Source organism: Heliconius melpomene, chromosome 6, assembly GCF_056956725.1.
Source record: "Heliconius melpomene rosina isolate 202511_hmr_F chromosome 6, ASM5695672v1, whole genome shotgun sequence".
NCBI classification, from domain to species: domain Eukaryota; kingdom Metazoa; phylum Arthropoda; class Insecta; order Lepidoptera; family Nymphalidae; genus Heliconius; species Heliconius melpomene.
Window position 1 is genome coordinate 1,448,730 of NC_140394.1, and position 25,655 is coordinate 1,474,384.

The 25,655-nt window shown below is 32.4% G+C and overlaps 1 protein-coding gene across 3 annotated transcripts in view; it reads left to right on the forward strand.

The window, feature by feature from the left end:
- The window catches only part of Gdap2 (ganglioside induced differentiation associated protein 2), a 67,380-nt gene that overhangs the window by 17,885 nt on the left and 23,840 nt on the right, over positions 1-25,655 (forward strand). For 2 of the 3 annotated variants that reach the window (XM_085186776.1, XM_085186775.1), the window contains exons 2-7: positions 9,228-9,381; positions 10,873-11,015; positions 11,777-11,909; positions 14,002-14,111; positions 14,431-14,679; positions 19,932-20,076. In XM_085186776.1, the coding sequence (XP_085042902.1) occupies positions 9,239-9,381; positions 10,873-11,015; positions 11,777-11,909; positions 14,002-14,111; positions 14,431-14,679; positions 19,932-20,076 (923 nt within the window). In that variant the 5' untranslated portion in view covers positions 9,228-9,238. Of the gene's footprint in view, positions 1-6,123; positions 6,245-9,227; positions 9,382-10,872; positions 11,016-11,776; positions 11,910-14,001; positions 14,112-14,430; positions 14,680-19,931; positions 20,077-25,655 lie in introns of those variants that run through there. The other variant, XM_085186774.1, reaches the window with a different exon arrangement.

Here is a 25,655-nt window from a genome sequence, read left to right on the forward strand (position 1 = left end):
TTTTTACGACTTGCGTGGCAGAATGATGATTTCGCATATACCTAGCATATATATGAAAATAAAGGTAATTTCCCTTTTTCTAAATAGGATTTCTATTCATAGTCTGACTTGTCTGACGCTTCCCTACTGTGCTACAATGATGAGATCCGGTTCTCAACTTGCAACATCCCGATAAAGCATAAAGCTGAAGTTTTTTTCAGCTAAGCTTGTATATAGTGAGTAGACAGAGGGAACCTAGTACTCACACTACTGTACTAGCTTAACAGAGAAATTAAAATATTAATTAATCAATAATAATTCATTTCCCTGAGTGGGAATCAAACTCACAGCGGCCGCGTGTCCAGTCACACGCTTGTGCCACTGCGCCATGACGGCTTCTCCTTCCACTGTTGAAAAAAAATTGGGCCGATAGTAATCATAGTACCATTATCAACTTAAACAAAAGATAGTGCAAAATATTCACAAAGTACCAGGTCATCAGCATACAAAAGAAAATCCGTTGTAATACAGCTAAAAAGATATTTTAAAGACAATGCCTTTTTACAAAAAAAAATAGGTTGAGAATGGCTCGAGGAAAGAGCTCGTTTAGAAATTCAAGTATGCAACTATTCATGTGAGAACCGCTTTAAAGTGCTGTAGAGTTAAGCGCTGCGTTCCAGAGTAATATAGAAAACGATGGCGGACTTTGAATGTGTAGGAGTGCTTAAGTACTTGTGTTTGCAGAATGTTTGTACCAGCGGTTTTTATACTACTGTGTTGGTAAAGGGTCGAATAATTAAATATTTCTTTACTAAATAATAATTGCTAATTAGTACTTAGTAATCGACATTAATTATTAATATAAAATGCTAGCAATATAAAATAATAGGAAAAATTTTATTGATTTTGATGCCGTCGTAGTGCAATGGCACGAGGGCTACTGTAAACGCGATGGTTGTGGGTTCGATTCTCATTGGGAGGAATGAAATACTTAATATTTTAAATATTTAATTTCTTTGCTCTGGTAATGAGACGAGGTAAGCGCGATGTTAAGCTCCGTCATTCAAAACGCATTGTCAAGAATTAGGCGAAAAGTGTAAAGTACCTATATGCGAATACAACGTGAAGGTAAAAAATATTTTTTCATATCGAATTTCAATATGAAACGATGACGATGTTTTTTGATTACGCAATGGAACTTATGATTTTGCAATTAAATAATTGTTTCGCTGGAGCGTCATAGTTACGTAATAAACATATTATGCTTCTTTTTATATCCTTTGCCTACGCTATTTTCATATATATGTATTTACTTCTTAACAAGCCATTATCGTCACTATAATGTTAAACCTAATTCTGTAATTTTAATTAATTAATCTGTAATCGAACCGAAAACTTGTCATAAAGTTTTATTCTTAAAATATATTTAAAGTTGACACGGCGCGGCGTTGAGTTTCGCTACTCAACACACAATGCCTCCAAAATTCAACGAAAAGTGGGAAGTATTTTAATGGGAATATGCGGCATATAGAAAGTACAGCAACGCTTGTTCCCCTGTGCCACGACTGGCCTCAAGTTGTAGAGTATGTACCTACTATATGATTCCTATAAGCTTAGGAAACTAAATAAATCTGAAGTGATCTATAAAAATCAGGCTTACTCCAAATCTATTTTAAAATTAACCTTTCCAAAATCCGGGGGGATTTTTGTGGTATTGAAAAGTGATCGTCCCCGCAATTCAGGTTAACGATAGTTGAACGTGCTTTATACATGAAACTTTAAGCTTGTACCTCGTTGTAGCTTACAGTAACGTATGGGGTAATCATTGTATAAATCTCTAATATTTTGTAATCAAAAAGAATTCAAGATATAAGGCTAATGTTGATATAGTTTTTAACCAACTTCAATAAAGGAGATTGTCAGTTTGATATGTTTGTATGATATTGTTGGAATTAGGTGAAATTTGTTTATAATGATCATGATGTTTATTATTTAGATTAAACTTTGTGAGTTGGTTCATTAATTTCTCCGTAACTAAAAGTAATCGTCATAGTATCGAAATATTTGACTAAAATGAGTCCTAAGTTTCGTCAAAATCAGTCCAGTAGTTTTGGAGAAATAGATGTCTAAGCAGACACACTCATTAGTACGCTAATTTAATAAATATATTTAATTATAATAATGAATATTCATTAGGATGAGTACCTAAAATTAATTAACCAAAAGTTTAGAAATTATCGAAATTACAAGTTGGAAAGAAAAATATTTGTGCATACTGACGTTGCAGTTGCACAAACACGTAAGGCGGTGAGTGACAAGAAGCTCGCTTAATTATTTACAAACTCGACTGTCCTACAAACGAGGCTATACAAATAATTATCACCTGCGACAAAAGAATCTCCTGCTCTTTGTTGGTCAACGGACTGAGACACTATTGATTTTGTAAACGTATGTAAAATGGCGAAAGAAATGATAAAATGTAGAAACTTAGTCACTTTAGGCTGTCTCTTATAGAACCTTCGTTATGTTAGCCTAAAACGTAAAGTAATGTGATCGACTCTATCACGCAACATTTACAAACGACGCCAGTGGTGGCGCAGGGGCACGGGCGACTATAAACGCGAAAGGTTGGGGGGTCGATCCCACTCGAGGAAATTAAATATTTTATATTTTAATTTCTTTCGCTCTGGAAGGCAAAACTCGGCGTCTGGTTTCGCCATTCAACACACAACTCCTCCAAAATTCCTCCAGTGGACTCGAAGTAATAAGGACGGAGTGTCTTAACACTAGGTTCCCAGGTTCCCTCTGCCTACCCTACTATTTGCGGGATACAGTGGGAAACTTTAATGAAAAATCATCTTTTTTTCCCATTCCTGAGAAGTTGCAAAACTAGATTGCAAATAGCAAGGCGACCTGTATACTATGAATTTTAAATAATGACGCAACAGGATTCGAATCCACACTTATCGTTCTAAGACAAATCCCAATTGCGAATTAAGTCAATACTATAAATCTTTTTAGAAGATAAGAATTTCCATACGATTACAACGATTCATATTAGCTCTGTGCTGTGCCCCGCAGTCGTTAACCCCTGAACGAGTGTTTTGCTTCACGGTCTGTCTCGCTTTGTCGTTTAGCATTTCTCATAAGTTATAGCGCTTTGTTCACTATATTTTATATTTATTTGCTATTTTTTTCATTTTTGTAAAATATTTCTATGTATTTTTTTCTTTGTTATTAAATTTAACCACGAACTGACATACTCTTCTTCTTCTTTAGGGATTTAAAACGTTTTATTATATTAGTCTGTTGGTATTTATGTATATATTTAGTCATCTTACTTACTTAGTTACTAGAACTAGGAAATCAAAATAATTAATTCCCTCGAATGGGATGTATATTGATTATAGTTCGATTATATGTAAATGACTGATTTGTTCCGATCTGAAGAAAAAGTCTACATTACAATGTGGAAGTGAGAAATTGCGATTCTGTTACTTCCCCCATAGTAAGAAGTTTTCATTCATTCAGTGATAGAATATTTTATTTTTTTAGCTCACGCTTCATATAATATTCCCCTTTAAATGGAGTGTCTTAACACTAGGTTCTCTCTGCCTACCCTGCAGTGTGCGGGATACAGCGTGAAGCTGATTCATAAAATATGTTAGGCAGAGGCAAAGTAGTATTGAGACACTATGCTCCCCACTCTCCCAATTTTGGATCTTGGGCTACAATGTAACAATAATTATAATATCTTATTAAGTAATGCAAATAAGTATTATTTTTTTCTAAATCCAAATAGAAAGTAATAGAATGTTACACTAGAGTGTAAAATATCGACACATTAATATTCTTAGAGCGTTGTATGAAATGAAATCTTGCGATATATATTTCCTTGAAAGTTACCTATGTGGTTTTGCATAAACGCTTTGCAGTACCTAATAAACATTTGAAGTAGGTAGGTACATATAGATTTTATTTATTTTACGAGTATATCCTCATAGTCGTATGGACACCTCGATAGCGCCAGAACCAAACATATTGTATTTTTATAAAATATTAATAGCTGCACACATTATCTCGCTTATAACAGAGTAGGCAGAATGGATCTTGTGTTAAGATACTCTTTTCTTTACTTTCCGCCCAATTTTTGAGTTCAATTTGTCTTTTTATTACGACGAGGTTATTCCCCCAAGTAGGAATCGAACCCTCAATCATTGCATTTACAGTTAGGTCACTGTGCCGCTGCGCTATTACGACTATTTTAAATTTACTCATGTTTCTTTTTATACAATTTAACTGTCTAAATCTACTGTAAACTAATTTTCGAACAGTCTACTTCGAGTAGTCTAGGTAACGGAATTGTCTTAATGGTGGAACCCAAAGCTTTTTTTTTTATTCAAACTGAATAATATAATTACTATATCGAGTCGAAATCGAACCAATAACCATTGCCTATAACAATCAAACACTACTACGCGTCAACGGTACCAAGCTCAGCGTTTAGTTACCTAGACTTCATAAACCCAAGATTACCTCAGTATATGTAAACAGCATAAACCTATACGTAAGTAAATATGTATACAGGTTGTTCAAATAAGATCTTCATTTATTGTGAAATGGCACTATTCATTAGAGTCCCATTGTTATATTGTTTACGTGTCGCGTTTTATTGTTCTGTCTGTATGTATGTAATCTGCGCGGGCGCATATCTATAACTCGAATAAGCAATTGTACTGAAAGGATTAGTTTGGATTATATACTAGGAATGTTGGTATAGTTTTTATTTTGTGTCACGTTGTCACATAGGCATCTAGCGGGATCGGATGGAAATGAGTTTTAACTTTTTAAGAGATCGTTCCGTTACGCACCGCCCAATTCTGGAACTCAACACTAGTAGAACACTATAGGACTAAGAAGAATATAGAATTTGAAATATTTTCGTTTTATTTGACTTAAAGTACTTAAAGTACAAACTACGAAACGTACTATAAAAGGCTAAGTAATGTACTAACAATTTTATTTCCACAAAGTATTCGCATTCAGACGTGTTTTCAACTTAGATAGGGAAACTAACTTCCGCCATATACTCTGTTAGGAACACTCTAGTATTCTACTTTATCCTTGACACGCGCTATGCTAGTTCTTATTTTACTTTTAAAAGTTTAAAAACTACTAGTTTTCTAAATACCTAGCTACATACGAAAAGGTTTTACTTGTGATCCGATTGTGTTTTTAGTTTGTATTTCTATTTTTTTTCCATTTTTTCTTAATTTAATAATCGTGAAATAAGGGATAGATATTTTTTGCTCAGTGGTTATGGGTTAAGAAAAGTAAAATGAAACGTAAATTCTGCCATCCAGCGGAAGCTGAATTTAATTAAATTTGTTAATAAGTAAGTTTAACTTATAAATAATCTTTACTACAGGTACAGACAATATAGGATCTAGTCCTGAATTGAGATTTAATTAAAAACATCTGTCACAAATAATTTGATTATTTAATATTCTTATGAGAAATAAGGATATTTATCCATACTTAAGCTAGGAATACAACAATTTATGGTATATTTAAATCGACGTGATCGTAAGTTATGTTTTTATTTAAATAAATATTTGCAAATACTTTTGAATCATTGGATGTACATAAAACTACCAACGGCTCAGAAGGCAGTTCTGCTGAGAAGAGCCTGCAAGAAACAGTTCTACTACGTCAAAGTCAAGGGCAGAATTTTATGTGGGAACTCGATACAATCGACGTAACTAGTCTGGAATAGCTGCAAAAACATGCCTGAAACATTAAAAAGGGTAGATCTTTTTGTAAATTCTTGTGTTATAGATTGTTTTAGTTCCAACGAAAATATATTTAATCCTCCTATATTTAATCCAAATAAAATTTAAAATAATAGGTACATATCCCAATATAAATTCTATGTATATAATATTTAAACTACTTAAGTAAAATTTCCTCGTACGTGCGAGTTGCGACTCTCTACTTTGTTGCTCCTCTGTAGATAAGCAGGAAAACGTTTGAAAACGATCATCAGATCAGATCGAGCGATCCCATGACCCACTTCTGCGGTTCGTTGGCCGCGTGACGTCACGGCATTCATCCCCTTGCACCTCACTCTCTCCCCGCCGAGCCCCCACTTTACCCCTTGGGGGTGTGAAGGCCTCTAGGTCACATGTACGCAGGCCTTGCAAGAGTATAGACGTGCCTACAGTGTTTGATAAGTTGCAATTAGTGAGTGGAATGACGATTTTAGGTACGATTTTGGTTTGTTGTTTTCTATTAATTTAGATTTCTATTTTCTTAATCAAATTCATTCAATAATCATATTTAATTATATAAACATTTGAATTATTATACAGTAAGTTAATAAATGTTAAAATATATAGTTTTTTTTTTGTATTTTACGTATTATGTCATCTTGATAAAGAAAAAAAAAGACACAATGGTTCCGAAAATATTGTTACACTTCTTATGTAATACTTAACATTGTTTGTTCAATTTATATTCTTTTATATAATACATTTGTATTGTATATCTGCTTTGCAAACTTATGTATGTTATTAATGAATAGTAAATATAGCAAAATATGTGTTCATTCTTAGTAACATTTGATATTTAAATATGTACAAAGTTAATGTCGAGATCAAGCGCCGCGTAGATTTCCGCCACTCAACGCATAATGCCTTGAGAATTCGGCGGAGAGTGGGGAACGGAATTGTTTTGACTCATCAAGACAGAGTGTCTTAACACTAGGTTCCCGATTTATCTCTGTCTACCACGCTATGTGCGGGATACAGCGAGCTAAATAAGTTTATAGTGGCCTTCAAGGTATCTTCAGTGTTAATTTGCTTGTACATTAAAATTAAATATAATAGCTCGATGATAGCTCCAACCAATACCTACTAGGTATATCTGGATTATATAAGATTTTAGCATAGTCCACGACTTAACATTTTTGCTTCATTTTGAGTCCATAGGCTGATAGTTTTCTCTACTTTTATTTAAAAGCTCTATATTGTGTATGGTGAAAACAAAGGCAACGCGGTGCTCGAACAGATCGGAAAATCTTATTTTTTCAAAAACATATTTTTTCAGGAACCTATGTAGTGTTAGGTTAGGTTAGGAAACATACCGTGAAAGTTCCGTGCAAGGGTAGAACTCAGTACCGCGCTTTGCCTCGTTACCAGAGCAACAAGATGGAAAGAATTAATTCGCCTCGAATGGAAATTGAACCCCCAACGATCGTCCTTACAGTCAGACCCTGTACCGCAGCGCCACGATGGCGTCTATTGTTATTAATAACGAGATTGAAATGAAATATTCTTCAATACCATTATTTACTTTTTACTATCTTAGTATTAAAAATTCATATTATATTTTAATTATTTTTCTATTTTGATTGTACATTAAACTTTGTAAAAATATAAATGCCTTAATTAAGTAGTTTTGGAAAAATTAAAACTAATTGTACGTAACACAATAATCAAGAAGCAGTTATCGTTTACTCTATTTAAAGATCAATATAAAAGAAGGAAGTAGTTGATAAGCACACTGTTTTCATAATTAACCTGAAACCTGAAACCCCAGTGCTACGACCCTCCGTTTCCAAAAAGACACTTTCGTTCACACATTCTGCTGAATTCTTTATTAATTCTCGTTAATAGAATGATGAAATGAAAATATTGAATATTTCTTTCCCACGAATGGGAATCAAACTCAAAACCGTTACATTTACAGTCGCACTCTTGTACTCCTCGATACTAAAGTTACGTAATGTTTTTAACAATGTCACAATATATAAACTCTTATTTTATTATAACCAACTTCTGCTCTAGAACTGCATCTCGTTACCGAGCCAATTATTACAGTCACTGCGCAACTCCATTATACGGCATCCGATTCATTCTATGGCACAAAATTATTTTCAAGTGCACTCTCAATGACTCTGCCCTCTCCCTCCCACCGTGCAGAGCGAACGAGAGGTCCCCCCAACGTCACCGACCCCTGTCCTAGTTACATTTGCGTAAAATCAATTTCCGTTTCACTTCAAGTGTAGGTAACTTGTTAGTATAACTAGGTATCAGCTATCGATATTAAATATTTGATAATGACGTCGTGGCATAATGGCAGTGATAAGAAGTTTGCTTGTTAAATAAAAATACTTCGAATTTAGTTTGTGTGCGCAAATAATTCGTTTACTGATATAGTGACGTAGTTTACCTTATCATAATCATACTTGAGGACGATTCCTACTCGGGGAAATTAATTATTTTAATTTCTTCGCTCTCGTAACTGACCAAGTGCGAAGCTGAGCTCTATCACTTAGCTTGCACTTGTAGTCTTAACACTAATTTCTCTCTACCCACCTTGCGACATGTGTCGTGTCTAATACAAATACAGTGTTTGTTTAATTATACGTATAATTTTTAACTCTGTTATATAAAAAATACTTACGTGTTATCTATCGTTCATACAATTACGAAGTTTAATCCTCAATACTATATTTGGTAGAGAAGCAGAAGCCGGAATCCGACGTTTTTTCTAATAAAACTAGAAAAAGTTTTTTATGTAAATATATATTTTTCAGGACTTGTAACCAAAACCATCGATATCAGTCTTATTATACTACGAGGTCATTTCAATAAGTAGCAAACAGTTAATAATTAAAAATTAAAATGGAACTCCATCATGGCCTACTTCCACGATGACCGCTGTACGTACTTGTGTAACAATAGCCTGGTCGAGTGCCTGTGCTTATTGGTTATTCAGTGTAACTGAGATCAGCGTTCCCATTGTATTCAAAGCCAGAATACTGAAGTGAATTTTACAGGAATATTTTGTTTTGAAGTAGGGTATTGTTGTAGTAGAGTGTTTGAGTGGCGTAACTCAACGCCGCGCTTTGAATCTGTATGTATAATGTATTTTGAATATAAAAAAAATGTGTTTATAAAATCTTTACCTTTAATTTCTGTAAGAATTAGTTTGCTTTTATGAAAATAAATAATTATTTGAAGTTAGGCTTAGGTTAGGAAGTAAACTCACACTTACAAGTAACTTAACTTCACGCTGTATCCCTAGCGAGCGATGTACTCGGAGAGAACGGAGCGCGAAATGTTACTGTCTCTACATACCTCTTTCGCCTCGTCCAATATACTAGTACAAGTATCATTAATTATTATAGTATTATAAATTATTATATTACTCAAAGTGTTAAAAATATAATTGGTATTTTCCAGAGGGTAGCGTGATGCGAGCGCCGGCGGCGTCCCTGTGCCGCTGGTCGCAGACCGCGCCCGCGCCGCTCACAGACTACGCGGGGCGCGCGCCGCCCGTGCACCAGCACCCCGTGTTCCCCTACGACGAACAGATCAACCAGCGGCTTGTTATATGGTAATTATTATATATTATAGTTATTGTATGTATTGTTTACAGCTTCCACGCCTTTTCCCGCTTGGGCATGTAGTGTTAAGGTACTCCGTTCTGCACTTTACGCTCTCTGCCTATTCTGCTTTATGTAGAGCGTGTGAAAAAAGTATATTCAATGTCAACATTAAGTAATTAGTCGCATTCACAATTGTGCAAATTTTCTATGACACGTCAAATGCAATATGTAAAATTAAACGCCATTGTTCTAGTTCTGTTGAAATATCTAATAGGTACATTTGTCATATGTATTATAAATATTTTACCAAGCATATTATTAAGAACGGTGTGAATACATATATTTACATTATAATTGCGACACTAGTGTTAAGACACTCCGCTCCTTACTTTCAATTGAATTCTGGAGGCATTGTGTGTTGCGTGACGGAACTAAACGCTGCGCTTTGCCTCGACATCAGAACGAAGAAAATCAATATTTCATTTCCTTGAGTAGCCTCACCTGAATATATTTATGTGAACTAAAGTGATTACTTATGTATATATTTATAAAAATTAGAGAAAATGAACGTTTTATGAATAAGAAGAATGAAACCCATAGAAAATTTAATCGAGCTACGTCAAAAGGAAAGTACAGCTTTCTTGGTTAGAAAGCTAGGTCGGTTTCCAAGAGGGCTTAAGTCACGCTAGGTTCGCAATGTATTTCCAAATTTTATTTTATTTTCTTAGTTTATATTCCGGAAAGTGGGGACACTTCTAGTCCCCACTTTGCGTCGTATTTTTAAGGCATTGATAGGTGACGTTGAGGCGGTAGGTACTCTAAGCCTCGCATCCTCATTACCAGAGGAAGAAAATGAAAATATAAATACTTAATTGCTCCGTGGAATGAGAATCGAATCCACAACCGTCGCGTTAACAGTCACACGGTTGTTCTTTTGCGTTACGACGGTCTCTTGTATATGTTGATACCATAATATATTTATTCTTGCATAGTGAACTAGAGTACCTTGTTTACGCCGTACAAACAAAACTGCAATTTGTTTAGTACATATGTGTGCTTAAATCAATTTGCTGTATCGTGACTTCGTGTTGTTTCCATGAAAGGTGAACAGGTAGTTATTATAATTACATGTACATATAGATTTCTATGTGTTGTTATATTAAAAATGCATGTTTTTCCATGTTTTGCTCATTAAACATGTGTATAGTTCGAGTATCACAATTGTCACACATGTAAAGTGATCGCGACAGTTTCGTATTCGAATCCTGCTCGGTGAATATTTTATTTCTATCTTCTTTTACATTTACATCTAAGTTCAACTAACTACTCAACGTATTTTACATATAGCGAAGGTACGATATCTGTCTGCCCAATTGTCTAGACTATACAGTTGCGTAACTCCAAAATGTTTTCATTTTAACAAGGACTGGAATTAGAATAAGAGATTTTCTCATCTCTAGGTCCTTTTTTCTAAACTATTTTTTTTTTCTAATTTCCAGGCAAGGCGACATAACATCGTTAGAAGTGGACGCGATAACCAACACGACGGACGAAACGCTAACAGAATGCAACGTGGTCAGCGAGCGTATAATGCAGGGGGCGGGGCCTGATTTGAAGGAGGAAATTGTTACTAGAGCCTTAGGTATATTTTACTCAACTAAACTACCTTCACGCTGTCTACATATCTCTTTCGCCTCGTCCACTGTCATCAACCTCTTTAAACCAGCTGAGCATGTCCTTCTTCATTCTCGCCGTGACATCCTCAATAGTACCTGTCATTATGTGTATTTGTGACTTCATTGCGGAATCGATCAGCTAAGTGTGTACCTCTTGATTGCGGATTCGATCAGCTAAGCTGACTCCGCATATCCTCCGAAGAGGTCGCATCTCCACAGCATTTATCTTTCTTTCATTCTTCTTCTGTAATACACACGTTTCGCTGCCGTATAACAGCGTCAGTACCAACACTGCATTGTGTACGGCCAAATCCGCAGCTGTGCTGACGTTTTGTCTCATCAATGCAGCTAAGACTCCGTTAACCCTGTTACCAGCACCATTACTCCTTTCAGCATCCATTTCGTATCTTCCATATCTACTAAACAAACTTTCTATCGGTATATTTTATATTTTTAAAATCTCACTAAATCTATGAAGAATACGATATTTTAAGGAAAATACTCCGAATTATTTATTTATTTTTATTTTCAATTTCTTAACAATGTCCTTAGTAAGCTTTGTGTCGCCACTAATATTCCTTTCTATATCTTCATTACTAATACCCTTCTTACAGACTAATTATACTTTCACCCGTACCTATAGGTTGACTCTAAGAACACCTCCATTAGAGATAAGTTTACTTATTGACAACTATTTTATAAATGTTTGTATGTATTACTTTTCCAGAATGCAGGACAGGCGAAGTGGTAATAACTAGCGGTTACAACCTCCGCTGCCGCCACATAGTGCACACCGTGAGCCCCAAGTACGTGCCCAAGTACCACACGGCGGCGGAGAGCTCTCTGCATAATTGTTATAAGTGAGTGTGTGTATACTCTATGTTTTTATTGTTTTTAATATAATGTAATAGTTTTTTAATGTAATGAGTGGGCACAACTAAGAACGTCAACATAATTGTCCTTTAAATAATTTAATATATACTTAAGATACATGAAATGTTAAAACTAATTAATATTGGAGAGAGCTATAGGATTAGAACTTATTATTAATTATTTTGAAATTGTTTGTAATTGTAATGGAAACAAAATTGTCTCAAATTTAATAATTTCTGAATGAAAATATTATTTGCATTTGCAGTCACACCTCGGCCCCAGCGCACTATGGGACGCTTTCTATAAAAGCGTGCCAAAAATGGTCGAAACAAAAGTCGTAATTTCAAAGTTCTGTTGATTGTTCTATATACTAGAATAGACTATCTTATCAATACAACAAGATTTTTATTTTGGATAACAGTTTAAAGTATCCAAAATGACCTTCAAACAATACACTTCGATATTTCCCTATTTTCCATACTGCATATAGCGATATTTAAGCGTTAGTTTCTTAGTAAATTTCTATAGTAACTATATTTATGTTATACATTTTTATAAAGCTCATTGTTTCTTCTTTAAGAAAATATAATTAGTGTATTATAAAAACCTATATTTAAAAAGATATCTTAAAATTTTTAGAAGTATTATATTTTAACATTTTCATATTTTCAATTGGAGTTTTCACTGTTGCCGCTGGCTGCCGCTGCCGAGAAAACTATATTTATATATACTACAACTATTCAAGAATTACGGGAAACAATAAAATTTTGCGCATATTTGCGCCATTTTGATTTAGAGCAAAAAAAACAAAATGTAGAAAAATGTAAATTTTTGATATTTCATGAATACTGCTTTTATTTTAAATAATTGGCGTCCTATTTAGTTCTTTTTTGTTCTATAAGTATAAAAAAAACTATCAGAATATTTATTTTAACATGAAAAATAATAATATGTCTATTTTTGAAAGAGCGTATTTGTTTTGAAATTGACATTTTTTGTGGTCATTCCAACCATAAACATGATAAAATTATCATTTTTTTATGTGAATAAACATTTTTATGTGAATACAAAATAAAATATTTAATTAATTTAATATGTTTTTGCACAAAACACTTTTCTGGACAAGTATAAAAAGGCCAATTATAACTAGTTGCTTTCATTAAAGTAACCAGACTTTTTCGCATTGTTTCTAATACTGTTAACTTATTAAAAGATATACATATATTTTGTGCAACATGAGTGAATTCGTTTGCAGTAGACGTAACTTATGCACTTTTATAATTGAGGGGAGAAATACTTCTGAAATAGAAAAGGAGAACTTCAATTTGTCGTCATCAGACGTACAAACTATAATGAACAACATTCAAAAATTTTTTTAATATAATTCTTCAACCTATGTCATCAGGACTTGCCGTAAATGTCGAAAAATTCGATCATATTGATCGAATACGACACTTAATACAGCGCAATTGTATGTTAACAAATGTAACATGTATGACATGCCTTCTTTGGTGCATAAAATTCTTATACAAGGAGCTCAAATTATACAGTACTATGCAATTCTTCCTATTGGACAACTTTCTGAAGACGCTCAGGAAGCAAAAAATAAGGATAATAAAAGTATCTAACGAACTTTTTGACGAAGCTAAAGAACTTCTGCAAATCACAGAATAAATTCCTTCTTTACGTCACTATTTTTATAAAAAATATTTTTATATAACATATGATACATCAGTTTTTTGTTTAACAGCCTAGATTCAGTATACTTAAGTTACTTTTAATGATTTAAAAATAATAATAATTTTTAAACATCTTAATAAGCTCTTATTTATGACAATTTTTAAATTTGAATTTTTTTTATTAAATAACTCATGACTTTTTTTAATATCTATTTTATGTCATTGATAGCAAATATATTCAAGTATATATATGCAAAATTTCAACACTTTGCGATGAAAACTAAATGAGTTACGGATTTTTGACACGAAGCGCTTCATTCCGTCCCACTGTGCAGCGCCACGATGGCCTCAACCACACACCACATTTATAAATAATATACATATTTACAATCTATTACAGAAACGTGTTGCACAGCGCCCGCGAAGTAGGAGCTCGTTCGTTGGCGCTGTGCGTGGTGAGCACGCCGCGGAGGAACTTCCCGCCCGACGTCGCTGCCCATGTTGCTTTACGTGAGTGTTGTTGTTGACTGACTTCTAAAAAGGGGGATGTTGTGTTAGGATTTTTGATTGGATGTATGTACACTGATTTCTAAGACAATTGAGAACAGTGTGATTCTTTTTTTGTATAGAGTTCAAAGTCATGTGGTTTTTATGTAAACAAGGAATAACTTAATTGATTATAAAAAATAACTTAATTAATTATAAAGAATAACTTAGTTCATTATTAAGAGTGATTTAATGAGAATAACTTAAACTAATAAATTTTAGCAATGAATTAAATTATAAGGAATAATTTAATTTATTGCTGAAAACATTATTTCAACAATAGGTACAATCCGGCGCTACTTAGAACAGAACACGCAACCCACACTCATCATCCTGTGCAGTTCGACTCCCGAAACAGCGCCTATATCGACGCTCGCCCCGTTATACTTCCCGCGCAGTACGAAGGAGGCAGACGCAGCGAGGTGGCGGTTAAAGGATGCTGGCGGTGCCGCCGGGGAACCTGACCATCCCGAGAGGAGAATACGGATTATACATAATCCTCATGATCGATCAGCGTTAGGTGTTCAAGCTGGTAAGCTAGCAATTTGTAATTTTAGAGTACACTTATATCATCTTTCGTCCCGTTATACTTCCCACGCAGTATGGAGAAAGCTGATGCGACAAGGTGGTGGCTGAAGGACGCCAGTGGGGACTCCAGGGAACCTGATCATCCTAATGTCCGATAATAAAAAATACTTAATAAAACATCTGTTTATTCCAAGGACCGTTTTTTTAGTTCATATCTATTACGGTAAGATTTACAATATAAATGATATTGAAAAGACTACAATCTGGAGAAGGGAATACAGCTTATACTTATTCCTGGACCGCTCGACAAAAATAAACAAAAAATATTATTTCGCAATTATAGTGACCTATTTAAAAATCAAGTTTTGGGAAACGTCAAATAAAGATTTGTACAATTACGTTTTTGTATAAAAATTAGGCTTACAAAATCATTTTAGATGATACAATAGTAATATTTTTTTAAAAAAATCTCTAATTAAAATTACCTATATTATTTCATTCTTTCTCAAAATAATGTTTGGGTCACTATAATTCTAAAGGTGCGATCAATTTAATCCTAAAATATATTCTGTAAACTATAAACTACTTTAAAAAAACATTTCTTTCTTTTTATAGGTAGGTGTTGTAAATAAAAAAATATAATATGCTGATTGTTATCAGTATATTTCATATGTTGTTTATATTTTTTTGTCAAAATCAAATTTCATCATTTAAAATAAGCGATACGATGCGTCATTTATATTAACAAAATGACGAATGACCTTTCATACATATGAAATCATTCGATAAGCTCGCTCTATTTCCTTTGTTTTATCACGTGTTTGTTTTTGTTATCTTATTGGATAGTTTGTATTAAGAATATATTTAAATATATCATCAATGTGATTTATATTATTATTACGCATCTTCAGTTTTTATTTATTTGACTGGGAAACCCTAATGACTCAATTTTCCACTCAGAAATGAGAATGTAACCCATTTTGGGAATAAAATGTTGAATTCATTCAAAGGTATCGATGTCGCGATTTTTTTTTAACTTTACGCTTTATCCCGCACGTGCCTAGCGCCACGACTGGCATGGTACAAGTTAAAACTTAATTTAAATATTTGAAATATAGATGACCACTTGACTGAAATATTATTAATTAGTAACTAACTAATGTATACTACATTAATTAATTATGAATTTATTTTATAATTACCTAAATTGACTATATCCATTTTAACTAATGGACGTCTCTGAGCTCGGCAGAAAGTACTATTTAACTAACTAACTCTTTAACTAAACCCGAAATATATAGTTATAAAAAATAAAATTCAATAAATATGCTATTACGTTAGAGTATCAGTTAAATTATTACATACAATTAGTAATTAATTAATTATTATAGTCATTAAAAAAAAATTGTATGGTTCATATTGCATATTGAAAGAAATATGTATTAGTTTGTCATTGCTATTGACATGTGTCGTACCTTTTCAAAGTATACATTAATATATAAAGTGTATGTCCAATAATATAAAAATAAAGGAATAAAAATGAATTTCGACAGAGTTCTAAGTAAGTAATGTTTATTTTTTTCGTAGTGATCCGCCACTCTGTGCTCTTATACAGGACGGTCGACGAGTCGTGACCGTCCTGAAGTTTTTGAGTTTTTCTTACTTTTGATTATTTACTTTCCGAATCAATAATGCCCAAAACTTCAAAAAGTACTTCAGGTTATGAATAATTTCGATTTTTTATTATATTTTTTATTTTTTTTAAAGATTTGGATTAAAATAATCCAAAATAAATAACTTGGACTCTAAAAGTTACAAAGTCGATATCTTTATTGAAATCTGATCTCGATCTTTTGTCTATAAATTGTAAAAAAATATTATTTCGATTTTTTCCAATATTTCATTAATTCCTTTGATATCCATTGTTTGAGCATTGTGTGTCAAGTAGTATAGACCATTTATATAATCGATGTCATCGGAATACACTAAAAGTATTAATATAATCTATATTTATACGTATTTAGTGTTAATGTACCTACTATAATATAATTGTAAATGGCATACATATTATACGGACGTTTCAATCTTATCAAAGATAATGCCCGAGTTATCGGTGTATTGACGCATTTAGTTATATCGATCCCTTTGATTTGTTCAGTTGTGGGAAAATTAGTATCTGTTAGAAGCTAGACTTGTTTGGAAGTTAACTAAAGTGGTTAAAGATGGATGTGGCACCTACTGTTCATTTGGAAATGAAGCCGCGACCCACCGGTGAGAGATTTTTGTTTAGTTTGTGGGCGATACGCTTATTTGTGTTAAAAATATGAAGATTTCTTTTTACATTGATTAATTTATCGATATACTGCTACTATCATATATATGGTTGTACTTGTATGTACTGTTAATAATAATACTCTCGTAACTACATAAATAATGTAGATCTAGAATTTTTTTTATAGAAATTAGGTACAAAAATACTAAAGATTTAAAAAGCTAGGAATTTAAGTTAAGTTTTATACATCTGTTATTTTATATACATAAATATGCGAATTCAAGTACCGGCAATGACCTTGCACATCCCGCAAAGATATATGCATACCTCCACAATATAAATCTTTTATTCACCCCTTTGTTCTCAAAATTTCCCCGTACAAACTTTAAATCTTCACTTTTTTTGTAAATCTTGCTTGCACTTTTTATATAAAAATCTTAAATCTAGCATGTTTTATAGTAGTTTTATAGTTTACAAGCAGATGTTTTGACTATCAAATTTCCAATCACTGGAAGGGAAAAACTAGGTACAGTAATAAAACCCCATTAACTTTAAAAGAATCATAGATTATTTTGCAAATTTGATTTGATTTGATTGATTATGTTTCTTTTACCAAGCCAATCTTGTTTCTACAATCTTGAAATATATTGTATTATTATTTTTTTTAAATATTTAAATATACACGGCAATCCGGGTACATTATCTAGTATAATTGAAAATTACATAATATATCACGTTATATATTATAATAATGTTACTAAAGAATATTATGAAAAAAATGTAAACACTCGTCTTTCATTAGATAAAGCGATGTCGTCCCCGCGCCGTAATTTGACAGATTGCCTAAATTTATTATAAGTAACTTTAAATTTAAATCATATTTTGTGTTAATTAAACGTTATTTTATAGTATTTATAAATATATTATAAATATATAATATATAGTATTTATAAATATATAATATATTTTATATTTACAGTAATTATATCGTTCCTTGTTAAATTTTAGTGAAAGTGTGTAAAAATGATTTTTTTTGGGGGAGACTGTTGATAATTTATATTAGTTATACAAAAATGTGTTGTTCGTGTATTCCAAGCCATACCATATGTGGATATGATTAATCCAGCATTTGAATACGATCGTAAGTGAATGTCCAAGTACGTTAAAATATATATAAAACCTGTTTAAATTGATATTTTTAAAAAGTATTTACATCTAAAATATCCTAAATTTTAGAATAAAACAAACTGTTTTAGTACTACAAGAAACTATTTTAAGACAATTACTTTATACATTTTAAGTGTTATACCTCTAGTATAACTATTATTTAGTCGGCTGCTCCACTCGCCTGGTCTAGACAACCATAGGCAGATTCTGTTCTGCTTTGCAGATTTTTCTAATATAAATCGTGTAAACTATACTCCACTACCTTGAACCACAAATTAAACTCACTCTTTTTTATTTTATCGAATATAATTAATAAAGAAATTTTTAGTGAAACGGTAGTCAATTATTGGACATTGGACATGAAGCACCCACGACACCACCCACCCACCACATTTATCACGCACGGCAGTCGCACAACCCCTGACGATCTTTTCAAATTCCTGATATCTTTTAAGATATTCATTTTAACGACTTGCTATACAGCTCAATTTTGATCTATAATAAATGCATTACTTGTACGTAAACAATAGATCAATTACCGAATTTTTATTGAATATTTTAACGTAAAAAATTTTTATTCTAATAATATATAAATTAATTATTTAAAATATACTTTAGCTATTTTTTTTAAATTACCAAACAAGATTTAGTTTAAGTTTAAAATTTGAAATATATATTAATGCAAATGCATGTTGATGTATAATACACATTTAATAAATGTACCTAATACTTTTATGACCCACTTAATTATCTAGTAACAATTCTTATTCTGATGGAGATAAGATTAAGTATAAGTATAGTAAATAAAAAACGTAAGATAAAAATTACGTCAGTCACGGAAGTTTTATGTCGTTTCATCAGTTAATTTCAATTTTTTTTTTAATTGCGTGCTTTGTCTTTTATAAAGAAAATAAGTTAATTATAGACAAACTTAAAAATCTGACTGCAGTAACTAAATTAATATATTCAATAACTTTAGCGCCATCAAGACCAATCCATCGACATACCTATCATTTATCAAAACGGTTCACTGGTTTAACAGTTACAAGGGAACAAAGAAATGGACATACATACATACAACACGCGTTAAAACCTCCTTTTGAGATTCGCCTCAGTCGAGTAAAAACTTCAAAGAATAAGTAATCACAAACCATCTTCTAAGAATAAAAATGTAATAGATTTTTTAGAAAGGAAATTCCTTACATATTAGTGTTTCTCTCTCCTGCAAAATGTGACATAATCTTAATGAAAGATACATAGTTTTCCGCAATTTAAGTCAAATATAATAAAAATAGTAATCTGCACAAATAAATACTATAAAACATTTACATTATATATTTTATTTTTGTATATGTTCGTAAACGTGTAAAAATTTACAAAGTAAATAAAACAGTTTACAAAAGAATTAATAATATGTTCATTTATAATTATCATAAAATTAAACTACGAAAGATAATGATAGCGTCTCTTGAGAGATACGCTTGCCGCATTGCAGAATTTTGTTTATTTTTAAATTAAATATACGACGTTAGATATGACGTTTTTAGAATGAAAGGAACACAGGCCATCATTGAGGCCTTCGTAGAGCAGTGGCATAAGTGTATTACAGATTCCTATTCGGGGTAATGTATTATTTAAGACTTTCATTACCTCGCTCTGTAAAAGCACAAAGCGAATTGTTGACTTCCGCCACTCAACACAAAATACCTCGACGCAGTGAGGAACGAAGTGTCTTAACACTTGGTTCCTCTACCTTCCCTTCTAGAAGCTAGATACAGCGTTAAGCTCATCAATTCTAACCACGTACCATCCAACAGCCGAGGACGACACGTCGTTGTGCGACGAGGAGGCGGCGGTGGAAGCAGCGGCCGCCTTCGCCCGCGCGTGCTCGCCCGACACGCAGCTGCTGCTGCCGGCCAGCGCGCCCGCGCCGCACGTCACGCGGCGCTACGATAGTGACCAGTGAGTTGGTGCTTTTTTATTATTTAAATTTAAATTATGTATCCTGTATCCCGCACACGGCTGGGTAAGCTGAGGGAATCTAGAGTTAAGATACTTCGTTCCCCACTACCATGTTCTGCTGAGTTTAGGAGACATTGCATGTTGAGCGGCGAAACGCAGTGCCTCGCTTTGCCTCCATACCAGAGCGAAGAAATGAAAATTTACATTTTTTTATTTATAGGAACCCATTTAATAATTATGTCAAAGGAATTTCATGATTTTTAATGGGATCTTTGTCTTTGTCACAAGTGGTTTATATTTGTGTGTCTCGCCTGATGTGACACAATATATTTGGAAATGCATTTATATATTTTTTTATTTATAAAACAGTAGCTACAGGTTTTTATTGTCACATATTGTCTCACTTTATTGATCTCCTCAATTCTCTCTTTTAACTTGTGGCATAATTAATGGCCCTTAACTTTATTTATTTATCATTTACTGCCTTCCGAACCGGTGGTAGCTTTAGATACATTTTATAATATAAGTACCGACGAAACAGTAGTACTTGTGGCACAGGGTCACAAGCGTGCGACTGTTAACGAGACGAGTCGGGGGTTCAGTTCTCACTCGAAGAAATTAAATGTTTAATGTTTTCATGTCCTCGCTTTGGTAACGTGGCATTAAGTTCAACCATTTAACTACGCAATGCCTCCAGAAGTCGTTGGTACGGAACGAGAGTGTTTTAACACTAGGTTCCCAGACGTCCAAAAATGCGGAGGATACAGCGTGAATCTAAAAAAAAAGACAAATTTACAAAATCTTCATCTGATTTTGTGAAATCGACAATAAAATATTGAATCCAATACTATAATATTGCTATAATCGCACTATATGATTTAAAAGATACCTTTGTAGTCAAAAGTATGTTAAATAAAGCGCTATTTCAAATATTTTCCATATAAACAAACAACCTTCTGAAACATTGTTGATCGAAAATCACGTCGTTCTCATTGTGTCACTAGCGCGTCACGTCAGGACGAGATCGCAAACAAATGCTAATATTTGAGTTTTCGAAACTACATATTGTTAATTTGTATCTACATATTAAGTAGGTACTAGCTATGCCAGCGACTTCGTCTGATTGGAAAAGCAAATTTGAAAAATTCGCCTGTAAATGTAACTGTAAATTTTGAGGAAAGTTTGTCCAAATAAAATAGTGAGATTCACCAAATATGCAATGACTCTCAAATTTGAAGAAACTGCTCACTAGATTGATTATCTCTACACTAGGATCTCATTGCTTAACAATGAGAAAGACTTTTTTCATAATTTCGAAGTGAAAGCTACGTATTTTAATATAAAATACATATTTGATATATGGTATATTTCTGAAGATACATTAACCCTATTGTTTCTTATAAATTTACCCTAAATTTCAAGTAACTTTTCAAACTAGTTCTAAACAACAAGTAAACTAGTACATCAATATTTACTGAAAATGATCAAAACAGTCTGTTCCTCATCCATCAACGATTTCAACTTTTAATTATCATGAATAATAATTTTCAACTATGGTTCAGAAATTAGTCAATGTTTGTTAGTTTTTGAATTAAAACCGTGTGCAAAATGCTGATGACCGATTTGACCTGACTTCGTAGAACCAATGCTGTTTGGACAGTTGGTTGTCTTGCCTTATAATACCGATTTCTGTTATAGGTATTTTACGATTGTGGATAAATTAAATATTTATTTAAGGGGCCTTTAATGTTGACTATTGAATGAAAATAAATAGATTTTATAACTTCTTCAGTTGCTTACTAACTGATTTCATGAGAAAAATAAAAATATAATGATCTGACTTAACTGATTTGTAATATTCTTAGAGGATGCGGAAATAGTTATAAAGTAAACAATTATTATTAAGAAATATAAATCTGTTCATTCGTTGAATTATAGATTATTGTAAAAATTATTCCAAAAACTCTAAATATAAGTATTGGATAATATTCTAAGAATGTCTAAGTGCTTCCATCACTCATTTTACGCACAAAAGTAATGTTTCTGCATACCGAGTAGTATTCCCAGCAATAGTGGGCGTCATTCACTTTGCACTAAACACTTACCAACTAAATATAAAGTAACAAAAATAGTTCAAACGAAAACAAACAACTTATAACTGAACTGCGTATTAACCTCGATATAAATTTAATTTTAGTTTCAGTGTATATATTTTAAATATATATAAGATATTTTTATTTCTCATTATTGTATAGATACGCCATATTGAACCTGGAGTGACATATTTTAGTAATTAACCGAATTCGAGTTTTAATAATGTAATTATAACCTAAAAATTTTTTTTATGTTAATTCAGCTTTTATTGTAACCTAAATATTTATATACTCAGTAAGTAAATTTATCTATACGTATATTAATCTATATAATACATTAAACTCTTCCGTTACTAAATGACTGACAGACAACGCACAGATGCAAACACAGAACATTTGCAAGTATGATCCTTGAAAAGAGAGGGTTCCCCGAAATTCGTACCACAACTGAAAAAGGAAATATTACGATTTATACTGTTAGTCAAAATTCCTGGTCACAACCAATTGAAATATAACAGGAAAACAGATCGATAAAATTCTCTATGAAATGTACTAAACGACTATTTAATTAATAACCAAAAGAAATTTTAATAGCAATTTAACAAGAATTAAAAAAAAACACTATGAAGGAAAACCATTGTTTGAAATTCTCGCGATCTCACCGAATATAGTGCAAGGTTGTTGATTCATATATAAACTGAGAAGTGAGAACCAATAAGGATGTGCGTACACGTAAACGCTTTGGATATTTCCTGTTTATATTAGCTCTTTAAAGTTGCCTACTATTAATAATAAATCTTTGGATTTTCAGTTTTCACGTGTTAATAATATACTGAGTTGGATTTAGATACAAGATCCGCTTAGTTTTATTAATAGATTTGGACTTAGATTGGTTTGTAATGAAATTTAAATATTTAAGATCTTTCTTTATAAAATATTTTTTAATTATGTAAGTCTTTTATGGTTTTTTTTAAAGTCAGGGGTGAATTGTTTTTGTTTCTTTGCTTTGGTCAAAAGATACGAATGTCTCGAAAAGTGGGCGGTGCGTATGGAACGGAGTATCTTAACACTAGGTTACTTCTGCCTAGGCAAAAATAAAATACAACAGAAAAAATAATATAAAATGTATTATTGAATACCGCTATACAACAAATCTTCTAAATTTTGTTAAAAACAATGTTCTTATTATGTGGTGCCCGAAAACTTAGATCTTAGAACAGCAAACTCCTTAAAATATGATTAAATACATGTATTGTCACTTCCAATCTTCCTTATCTATAGTATGTACACAGAATATTTGCATATAAATTTAATTACACAGACATCTATACATAAACACACAACATATGTAAACAATGATTAACCCTGTAATACGACCGCAAAACAAAAAATAATAACTGCGCAAAAATTTTAATCATACTTTAATGACACTTCAAACAAAATATTCTCATTGTAATTATGGTATTTGTTTATAGATTATTAAATTATATATAGGATTCGGGTATAATCATAATATTTAATTTTCTAAAATAGAAATAGTTTTTTGAAAAGTCGCTATAATGGCGCTGTTGACTTGTATTTAATTAGTGGTTATGCGTTCAAATCCCACATACATATTATATTCAGATTATAGATATTTTTTCTTTAGATAATTTATATTAATAATTTTGTCATTTCACTTTTTCCTGATATAAATCAGGGAACCTAGTGTTAAGTAAGTTGCATCTTGCTTTTAATTGAATGACAGAGTTAGAAAATGAAAATATTTTAAATATAAACATTTCGTCGACTAAATATTACTGATCAATTTTTATTAACAGTCTATTCGCCGCTGGAAATAATCTAAATATATTAAAAGTCAAGGTTTAACAGAATTTACATATAGAAATGAACGAATGAAGACTTAAACCCATTCAATAGTATATTCATTCATGTAGTAAACACCGGTGAAGGTCTCGTGAAACATTCAAGGTCCCCCATTAAAATGCTTACGAGCTACAACGAACAGACACTGTTTTATTTATATTAATAGTTTACATTGCATGCATTACATTCGGACAGTATTGTATATAAAATCAATTGAACGTAAATTTTAGTTGGTATGAAATAAAATGGTGTATATACATTTTGTATAAGGAAATCAGGAACTACTGGTTCGAATTTAAAAATTATTTTGCATTCAACAGTCCATTTATAGAGGAAGGCTATATTAAATAACATTAATTGTTTTGATGTAGCCCACTGCACCTGGCCTCAGTGCTTCACACACAACTCTTTCAGGCAAAAGCTACTTTCTTATAAATATTTTTCGTTATTTCTCAATTCTATCACTTGTATTTAAAATATAGATGCCTAATGGAATCAGCAACGTAATATGCATAATATATAATATTACAAGAGTGGGCAACAAATGAATGTCCTGCATTAAGCATGCCCATTGTACTATTTCTGATACTATCACGTAAGGTTGTTTTCTACCTTCTTTATTGCGATCTCGCGTGTCTCATTGGCCTTTGCAACCCTGAAGCAACATTTTATTCTGTCAAAATGCTAGCTAGAAATCTTTGTGTTGCTTTTTTGTGTGAAGATTGAATTCATTTTTTTATTTGGTTATTTATATTTTGATTTGTTTACTGGATAATTGTATAAGCGCGATAGTAATAATTGTAATTTGTGTAACATTATTAAATAGCGAAAAATACTGCTTAGTGTCAAAAATAGACTAGACATATTCCTACTACGCTACACCGGTGATTTTTTTTATAGTATGAATTTCTCAAAAAGAGTACAAAGAGAAACTATGTATCATGGCGCTTATTACTCCGCTTTTTTTCCCCAATTCGCGAAATTGGAAATGGCGAATCTTAACGCCGCGATTTGTTGTGTCATTTGTATGTTGAAACTTGCAATAGCTTTTTTTGTTCAGATTTTTTTACTTAGTATTTCTTGATATAATATCAGTAGATTTAAAAACAGATTTTCTTGAACATTCTAACACAAAAGTGCCGTCTAAATTAACTGCGAAAATAATTTAAAAATCGTTAACATGCCATGGTGTAGCACTCTGAGTGTTATTGTATTCGGCCTCCAACGACTTTGACAGGACTTACTTTTTCCATTATCAACTTTATTCTAGCCCTGTCTCTGTCGTCGGTACAAGATTTTTTTTCTTTTAAAATATTATTAAGAGTGACTCCGCTCTCCGCTTTTCAACCGTTTCAAGACGTTGCACCTCATTATTATTTTATTTTTTTTACTTTAGCTCCGCTAGTGCGGCGGTTGTTGCCTATAGCAGGATTAGCATAAAACACCTAATGTTAAGATACTTTATTCCCCACAAACCAATTTTGCCTCTTGTGTAGTTGAACTCAACGCCGCCGCTTAGTCTTGTTATCAAAGCGAGGAAATTAAATTAAATAATTTCCACGAGCAGGAGTCGAATTCAGAACCGTCGCGTCTTTGACACGCTGCGCCACGAACGACCTT